The 10,145-nt window shown below is 37.9% G+C and overlaps 1 protein-coding gene across 1 annotated transcript; it reads right to left on the bottom strand.

The window, feature by feature from the left end:
- Positions 1-1,339: 1,339 nt before the first annotated feature.
- SLFN12 (schlafen family member 12) lies at positions 1,340-8,304 on the bottom strand. Its single transcript, XM_038546042.1, is given in 9 exon segments — positions 1,340-2,168; positions 2,171-2,247; positions 7,080-7,310; positions 7,313-7,416; positions 7,609-7,772; positions 7,775-7,863; positions 7,866-8,223; positions 8,225-8,283; positions 8,286-8,304. Coding segments are annotated over 9 exon segments (1,530 nt in total). The 3' UTR covers positions 1,340-1,739.
- Between the last annotated feature and the right edge of the window lie 1,841 nt (positions 8,305-10,145).

Below are 10,145 nucleotides of genomic sequence, written 5' to 3'. Positions count from 1 at the left end.
TATGGTCAACTAATATTTGACAAAGGAGGAAAGACTATCCACTGGAAAAAAAAGACAGTCTCTTTAATAAATGGTGCTGGGAAAATTGGACACCCACATGCAGAAGAAAGAAACTAGACCACTCTCTTGCACCATACACAAAGATAAACTCAAAATGGATAAAAGATCTAAATGTGAGACAAGATTCCATCAAAATCCTAGAGGAGAACACAGGCAACACCCTTTTTGAACTTGGCCACAGTAACTTCTTGCAAGATACATCCATGAAGGCAAGAGAAACAAAAGCAAAAATGAACTATTGGGACTTCATCAAGATAAGAAGCTTTTGCACACCAAAAGATACAGTCAACAATACTAAAAGACAACCTACAGAATGGGAGAAGATATTTGCAAATGACGTATCAGATAAAGGGCTAGTTTCCAAGCACATGAAAAAATGCTCCACATCACTTGCCATCAGGGAAATACAAATCAAAACCACAATGAGATACCATCTCACACCAGTGAGAATGGGGAAAATTAACAAGGCAGGAAACCACAAATGTTGGAGAGGATGTGGAGAAAGGGGAACCCCCTTGCACTGTTGGTGGGAATGTGAACTGGTACAGCCACTCTGGAAAACTGTGTGGAGGTTCCTCAAAGAGTTAAAAATAGAGCTGCCCTACGACCCAGCAATTGCACTGCTGGGGATTTACCCCAAAGATACAGATGCAATGAAATGCCGGAACACCTGCACCCTGATGTTTATAGCAGTAATGTCCACAATAGCCAAACTGTGGAAGGAGCCTCCGTGTCCATCGAAAGATGAATGGATAAAGAAGATGTGGTCTATGTATACAATGGAATATTACTCAGCCATTAGAAACGACAAATACTCACCATTTGCTTTGACGTGGATGGAACTGGAGGGTATTATGCTGAGTGAAATAAGTCAATCGGAGGACAAACATTATATGGTCTCATTCATTTGGGGAATATAAAAAATAGTGAAAGGGAATAAAGGGGAAAGGAGAAAAAATGAATGGGAAATATCAGAAAGAGAGACAGAACATGAGAGACTCCTAACTCTAGGAAACAAACTAGGGGTGGTGGAAGGGGAGGTGGGCGGGGGTGGGGGGGACTGGGTGATGGGCACTGAGGGGGGCACTTGATGGGATGAGCACTGGGTGTTATTCTATATGTTGGCAAATTGAACACCAATAAAAAATAAATTTCTTAAAAAAAAAAAAAAGAGTTACATGCTCTACCAACCGAGCCAGCCTGGCGCCCAATCTTTTCTAAGTAATATAGGTTTTATGTTACATCTTGGGAAATTTCCATTGTTATTGTTATCCTTGTTGTTAAAAATAAACTATTGCAAGTTTTTTCCAATTTAAAAATGGAAGAAAATCTATCCATGAACTATTCACAGAGTAAATAACAACTGTGCACAGAGAGACTAACAAATCAATGTTCCTAAATAACCCTTAAGTAACATCTATAAAGAAAATTTAGGAAGAAGTAAGTAAAAACGAACCCGATTTTCTAACATTCCAACAAGTTTCTTACCTTGCAAAGTTTTTCAAAGGCATATTTTTTACAGAATTAAAGATATTATTGACTATACAATGAAAAACATTGCCATGATTCAGGTGTGACATGGACAAGATTTAAATAAATATCATTGTGTCATTCCTCTGAAAATATTACATACAAGTTATCTAAGAGGTGCTGACAAATCTCAGAAATAAACTGGTAACTCAAAAATGTGTCATCAGGACTGTATGAAGGACTTTATTCAAGTTTCTTGCTGTTTGAGTTTCTTCAAGATTGTAGGATTTAGGATAAAATATCTGGAAGCTTATGTCATGAAAAGAGCTTGCACTGTCTTCAATCAATGTAGAAGGTTCTCCATTCACATAGAAGATCTTTCGTACTACACACATTTTCCCAGTGTAACCACAAATTTTTACCAGCTTATGCTTTAAAGTGAAGGCAGCTTGCAAAGAGTAGCCTATTAACTCCTTATTCAGTACCCTGAATAAAGTATATAAGACTAGTGGATGGTCCTGGGCAATTAGAAGAGCATCACAGATTACATTCTGATTCTCTTGCGAGCCCAGATCCAAAGACCAGCTCCTCGAAAAGATCAATGTACCTTGACTAACAGAGTCCATTTCTTTATATATGTTAACTCTGCAAGTCCTTCTTGTTGTGAGAACAGTTCCTTGTAGAGGGCTTCTGGAACATATCTCTGTCCTGGTGCCACTGCATATGAAAACAATTAGAATAAATTTTAAATCACTGGGCAACTTTCAATTCCAACCATGAAAGAGTAGCTTGTCTCAGACCAATCTTCCCACCAAAAATAACTAGGGAAGCTGTATAAAATAAATAAGAGTGATTTGAAGACCTGCGGAACAACCAATATGAATATGACTTAAAAGACTGCAATCTTTGATAGACAGGAAGAACAAGAGGTTTCTCCACATTTACCCCAGGTTTTGGCTTAAGGATATTTTCTATATTGTGTTAGGAGTGAATAGAGCCCAAGCAGAAATCAGCAGTTTTACTAGGCTGAAGAAAAATAGGTTGGAAATGTTGGCTGTCAGGTACATTTCAAAAGACTTAAATCTTACAGAATATGTTCTCTGATCACAACACAATTAAATTAAACATCAATAACTATAAGATGTCTAGGGGTACCTGGGTGGCTCAGTGGTTGAGCATCTGCCTTTGGCTCAGGTTGTGATCCTGGGGTCCTGGGATTGAGTTCTACATCAGGCTCCTCACAAGGAGCCTGCTTCTCCCTCTGCCTATGTCTCTTTCTCTTTCTCTGTCTCTCTCATGAATAAATAAGTAAAATCTTTAAAAAAACAAAATCAAAAAACTATAAGATGTCTACAGCATCCCCAAGTATTTGAAAACTGAATGGGAAAATTCTAAATAACCCATCTATCAAAGAACTCATAAGGAAAATTAGAAAGATTTCCGAACTGAATAATTAAAATTCAACATATAAAAATTGGAAAATTGCAAATAAAGTAGTAGTGGTACTTTAGTAGACTGCTTTTTAGTAGAGAAATATAAAGCTTGTGTTAAAAAAGGAAAAGCCTTAAAATTAAATGAATTTAGTTTCCACTTTAAGAAACCCAAAGTAAGGGATCCCTGGGTGGCGCAGCGGTTTGGCGCCTGCCTTTGGCCCAGGGCGCGATCCTGGAGACCCGGGATCGAATCCCACGTCGGGCTCCCGGTGCATGGAGCCTGCTTCTCCCTCTGCCTGTGTCTCTGCCTCTCTCTCTCTCTCTCTGTGACTATCATAAATAAATAAAAATTAAAAAAAAAAAAAAGAAACCCAAAGTAAGTAGAAGAAAGGAAATTATAATAGCAGAGCAGAAATCAATGAAAACAACAACAGATAAAATTACCAAGTCCATAAGTTGGTTCTTTGAAAATAAAATTAAGTTGATAAACTCTTTACAAGATTCATCACAAAAAAGAGTAAAAATATATATGAACAACAGAAATAAAAATACTGTATTAGTACAGATCTACACACATTAAAAAGATTAAAAGAGAATGCTATAGAGGGACTTGGGTGGCTCATTCAGTTAACTGTCCAACTCCTGATTTTGGTTCAGGTCATGATCTCAGGGTTGTGAGATTGGGCCCTGTGTCAGGCTTTGTGCTAAGCATGAAGCCTGCTTAACATTCTCTCTCTCTTTCTCCCTCTGCCCCTCCCCACTCCTGCTCTCCCTCACTCTAAAAGAGAGAGAGAGAGAGAGAGAGAGAGAGAGAGAGAGAGAGAATGCTATAAACAACAAACATTTTTTGTCAATATATTTGACAAATTAGATGAAATGGACAAAATCTATGAAAACAATACACTAAAACTGACATGAGAAAAAAAACAGAAAATCTGAACAATTCTGTATCATTAGATCTATATTAGATATAGAAATTTAGTTTATTACCAAAATCTTCCCATTAGGAAAACTTCAAGGAGTTTCAACAGTGACTTTTATAAAATATATAAAGAAGAAATATCACCACTTTTACTCAAACTTTTTCAGAAAACAGGAACAATGAACATTTCTCAGAGCATTCTGATTCTAAATCCTGACAATACGAGAAAAGAAAGCTCCAGGTCAATATCCCTCATAAACACAGACAAGAAGAATTTCTCAGCAAAACATTAGCAAACAGAATCTAGAAATACAGGAATGCCTGGGTGGCTCAGCGATTGAGCGTCTACCTTTGGCTCAGGGCCTGATCCTGGAATACGGGAATCGAGTCCCACATCAGGCTCCTTGCATGGAGCCTGCTTCTCCTTCTGCCTATGTCTCTGCCTCTCTCTGTGTGTCTCTCATGAATAAATAAATAAAATCTTTTAAAAAAATCTATATATATATAAATAGGATAATACAACACGGCTAAATGGAGTTTATTTTGGAATGCAAGGTATGTCCAGCATTAAAAAAATACCAACCATTATAATTCACCATATTAACAGAAAAAGGCCAAGGGGCAGGTGGGTATGGTCACTTTAATAGATCCAGAAAAAACATTTGATAAAATTCAGTATCTATTCATGATTTCCCTAGTACTCTCAGAAAATGAGAATAAAGGGGAACTTTATCAATCTGATAAAGGGTATCTAAGAAAAGAAATACAGAACACTTTCTCCTTAAGATTGAGAAGGAAAGGGATGCTTGGGTGGCTCAGTGGTTGAGCCTCTGCCTTCAGCTCAGGGCATGACCCCCGGAGTCCTGGGTTCGAGTCCTGCATCGGGCTCCCCAGAGGGAGCCTGCTTCTCCCTCTGCCTTTATCTCTGCCTCTCTCTCTGTGTCTCTCTTGAATAAATAAATAAAATCTATAAAAAAAAAGACTGAGAAAAAAAAAAGACTGAGAAGGAAATTTTTCTGCTTTCAGTTCTTGTATTCAACCTTTTCCTGAGGTCTTAATCTTAGGCAGTATAGTAAGGTGAAGAAATAAGAGTTATTAAGATCAGAAAGGAAATACTAAAACTTTTCTATCACAGAAAATAGAGTTGTTCACACAGAAAATCCATTTTATATTGATAAAAGAGTCAAGTCCAAGGAACATACAACACATTTGTATGTACCTGATAACATGGGTTCAAAATACAGGAGACAAATTTGACCAAACAAAAAGGAGATACAGACAATTTAAGTTGAATAATTTAACACTAACTGATAAACAGAATCTTCAGAGGCAAACAACAAAAATCACTAAAGACACATAGATTTTTTAAAAAGATTTTATTTACTTATGAGAGAGAAAGAGCATGAGCAGGGGAAGGGCAGAGGGAGAGGAAGAAGCAGACTCCTCACTGGGCAGGGAGCCTGATGTGGGGCTTGATCCCAGGACCCTGAGATCATGACCTGAGTCAAAGTCAGATATTTAACTGACTGAGCCACCCAGGTGCCCAGGACACAGCATATTTGAACAACACAATTAATAACTTAGCCTAAATGACATATAAAAACAGTACAACCAACAACTGCAAACCACCAACCAGGTACCCCTATTATTTTTAAGTAATCTCTACACCCAACATGGGGCTTAAACTCACAACGTCATGATCAAGAGTCACATGCTCTAGGGTGCCTGGTGATTCAGTTGGTTAAGTATTTGACTCTTGATTTTGGCTCACAGGAAATCTTGATTTGGGTCACGGCATACAGTCCCACATCAGGCTCCGTGCTAGGCGTGGATCCTGCTTGGGATTCTCTCTCTCCCTCTCTCTGCCCTCCCTTGCTATAAATAAATAAATAAATAAATAAATAAATAAATAAATAAATAAATAAATTTCTTTTAAAAGAGTCATAGGGGTGGCCCAGGTGGCTCAGTGGTTTGGCGCGCCTTTGGCCCAGGGCATGATCCTGGAAACCCAGGATCGAGTCCTACGTTGGGCTCTCTCCATGGAGCCTGCTTCTTCCCCTCTGCCTGTGTCTCTGCCTCTCTGTGTGTGTGTCTCTCATGAATAAATAAATAAAATCTTTATAAAGGGTAAAAATAAAAGAGTCATATGCTCTACCAACTAAGCCAGCTAGGTGCCCCACAAATTGCAATATTAAAACTCTTTTTTCCAACATCTTTTTTTGAGAGAGAGAGAGAGAGAATGCAGGGGAGGGGCAGTGGGAGATCAGGAGAGGGAGAGACAGAGAATCTTAAGCAGACTCCACACCCAGTGCAGAGCCTGAGACAAGGCTCCATTCATAACCCTGAGATCATGATCTGAGTTGAAATCAAGAATTGGATGCTTAACTGGCTGAGCCACCCCAGCATCCTACAAATTACAATTTTAATCCATTTTAATCCTTGATGCTGCTGGAACACACTGTGCATGGAATGAAAATCAATAGGAAAAATGCATTAATAGCCATTGAATACATTATTATGTATTGGGTTCATTTCAAAGGCAATTAAAATTGGAAGATGAGATGGCTAGTAAAGGACAGCTGAATTCCGTGCATGTTCTAAGGAAAAGCCTTGTATTTTCAGAGATTTTAAAGTTGCTAGTGTGGTTTAACTTTATTTGAGGCTTTCATTTTCCAAAATCAGATAAAATACCAGCATTATTCTTTTTTTAATTTAGGGTTACATTTTGGCCGCTAGATGGAAAGATGGAAGAGGAAGAGGGAAGAGGTTTTAGAGGAGATAAACAGAAAGGTGTAAAGAAAGATGAAGGAAAGGTGAATAGAAGAGGCAAGTGGTCCTGACAGAAAGAAATGGTCAGTTACTAAAACTGAGCTCAGAAAGAACAAGGATTCAACAGGCTTTCTCATTGAGAGTAAAGAGGTGGTAGGGAAGAAAAATAGGGTTAATTTGATCTTAGTACCATCTTGTGCTACTGATAGAGGTAATGTGGTTTCTGTATGAAATATCCATCATCTAAGTGGGTAGAAGAAAATAAGAGAGAGAATGATTGATTGTATCCACCAGACATTAGTAAATTAGGTGTTGAAATGTGAAAACTAAGATGTTCCCTCAAATCCCAAATGAAAACCTACCTGCCATCCTTGCCCAACACAGCATCCTTTCTAATCTTCCTTCTTCTTATCTTCCATCCTAGCCCAACACAGCATCCTTTCTAATCTTCCTTCTCTTGGAAATCCATTCCTCCATGGTAAATTGTCACACATGGTTGTCTTTCACATGCTAGGATTCTGGCTCTTTAGCAAACACTGCACAGCAAAATGGCTCTATTTTGAAGGCACAGACATATCCACGAAGATTCCCTTCATCATATACTTGAAGCAATTTATGTGAGTAATTTATCGCCTTCTTCTCCATACAGAAATGATAGGCAACTTCCTAATGAATTTTTCTATTTCTGGAATTAACTTGTTAAGATCATTTACTCCTCTTTTAAAGCCAATTGCTTCATCTTCATTTAAACCAATAAACAAGGGACACTTGGGTGGCTCAGCGGTTGAGCATCTGCCTTTGGCTCAGAGCGTGATCCCAGTCTGGGGATCGAGTCCCACCTTGGGCTCCCTGTGAGGAACCTGCTTCTCCCTCGGTCTATGTCTCTGCTTCTCCCTGTGTCTCTCAGGAATAAATAAGTAAAATCTTTAAAAAAAAAACCCACCAGTACACAAATATCCCCCATTAGTATTTGAAAATGTAGAAACATATTAAGGGAGAATCTCTTTAATGCATTGTAACAATTTTTCTGTTGAGTTGGCTTTCATTTCAACATATGTGGATTCAGTAAAGGGGAGGTTTTCTTTCCACCTAAGTTGTGTCCTGTTAAAAAAAAAAAGTCATCAGCAAAGGCCTCTATGTTACTCTCTTCTCATACATCCCACTTTGGAGGCAATTTAGGTCTATACAATCTCCCTCCAGTTTTGTCTTGTCTTTGAGGAACTCCAGTGTAGCGGTAGCATCCATGATACTTGTACATGTTATATCCCTTTTGTACAAATTCGACCTCAAGGTGACAATCTGTAAACCAGAGGTTTCTGAGCTGCATGATTTGACAAAGATTAGAAAATATTTACCTTGCTGCATAAAGTCTAGGTATTTAGGAACAGATGGAAGAATATTCCCAATAGAACTTTCCACATCTAATCCTATTCCATCTTTTTAGTAACTGTAGTTTTCATCCTCAATTTCAACCTTGATAATTCCCCCTCCAGAATTCAGCAAAGCAATAATAGCTTGTAATATGTTTTCATTCTGCTTTTTTCGCAGCTGACAATCTTTCATTTTTTTTCCTATTCTTCTCCCCAAGAGTGACTCTTCCCACATCTAAATCCAGTTCAGCATAGTTTCAAAATCAATACTAATGTTCATTTTCCTACTAGTCATTCAATTTCCAAGCACAAATCCTTTCCTAAAAAAAAAAAAAAAAAGACAGAGCCATGAATATAGAACCTGGGTAGGAGACAGCAAATTCTGTATTGTGAGGCAAACCCAGCAAAATTCTTTGCTGTATATATTCCACTGGATGCTATGGAAAAGGCACAGGGTAAAGTCTTTTTTTTTTTTTTTTTTTTTGACAGATTTTGAGCTAAGACTATAAAAATTTCTACTCCTATGAAGTTTTTTTTCCTAAAGATTCCACTTTTTTCAAAGTAATCTTTATAACCAATGTGGGGCTAGAACTCACAACCTGGAGATCAAGACTTGCGCACACCCCCCCCCAACTGAGCCAGCCAGGTGCTGCTCAATTTATTTTTTTATTTTTATTTACTTTTAAGTAATCTCTACACCAAAAATGGGGCTTGAACATACAACTCTGAGATAAAAAATCTCATGCTCTGTCAACTGAACCAGTCAGGCACCCTGAAATTTTCAATTTTTTGCCATAGTCTTGTATGATCCTCTTCTAATTTTTTAATCTCATATTTATCTGTGTTTATAACCCCTTTCTAATCTCTAATATTGTATAACTTATTTTCTTTCTCCTTTTCTTTTTTTAATAATAAATTTATTTTTTATTGGTGTTCAATTTGCCAACATACAGAATAACACCCAGTGCTCATCCCGTCAAGCGCCCGCCTCAGTGCCCGCCACCCAGTCCTTTTCTTAAATAAGCCCCTGAAGAAGCTTATCTATATTTTTTATCTTTTCAGCAAACCAAATTTTATATATTACTTATACTTTTATTTTTAAAGCAATTTTACTTATTTGAGAGAGAGAGAGAGAGAGAGAACAGGAGCAAGGGGAGGAGCAGAGGGAGAAGCAGCCTCCCCCCTGAGCAGGGAACCCAATGTGGGGTTTGATCCCAGGACCCAAGATCATGACCTGAGCTGAAGGCAGGTGGTTTCAGCCACCCAGGTGCCTCTTATACTTTGATTTTTAATACTTCCAACTTTTGCCTTAATTTCCTTTTATTGGGGAATCCCCCAGGAAAATTCTCCATTACAGTCTAAAGACATCCCGCAATGCCACATTAATAATTTTTCTGTCTTGCATGAATGAGATTCACAAATTTTGGCTGATTGATCTTATGCAAGGTGGGCCAAGTTACTGTACCCTCTTCCTATCAGATAGCCATATTTTCAGTGAGGTAAAATTCTTATATACAAGATGTCTGCTTTAGTATAAGTATCCCTAATCCATTAATTCTGTCCCTTTCTGTCTACTGGGATCCCAGCTTTGCTACAGATGGCCTAAAGACAGTTGAGAGGAGAGTCTATCACAGGTAGTAATCACTATACTAGACTACGAAAGATTATAAGGGGGTCAGAATAATCTTGTCTACTGCTGCTAGGCCAGTATCCTACAGAGGCTCAGCTATAGGCTAGGAATGTCACCTCTGTCTCTATAAATTCCCAATTGTATGTAAACAACTATTATGAATTGAATGTTTGTGTCCCTCCAAAATTCCTCTCATCCTATTTAAGACTCCACCTATTATTGTACAGCTGTCTATTTCTCCTAGAATTCTATCAAATATTTGGTTTATGTAATTAGGAGCTCTGATGTTTGATTCACGCATGTTTACAGTTACTACAACTTCTTGGTGAACTCATCCTTTTATCATTATATAATGTCTTTGTCCCTTATAACCATTTTTGATTTAAAGTGTAATTTGTCTAATATTAGTGTAGCCATCTCTGTTCTTTTGGTTGCTATTTGCACTGAATAATTTTTTCCATCTTCCACTTTCAACTTACGTGTGTTCTTAG

This window comes from Canis lupus, chromosome 9 (genome assembly GCF_011100685.1).
Source record: "Canis lupus familiaris isolate Mischka breed German Shepherd chromosome 9, alternate assembly UU_Cfam_GSD_1.0, whole genome shotgun sequence".
Taxonomy (NCBI): Eukaryota; Metazoa; Chordata; class Mammalia; order Carnivora; family Canidae; genus Canis; species Canis lupus.
This window is presented reverse-complemented; position numbering and strand designations above follow the sequence as displayed.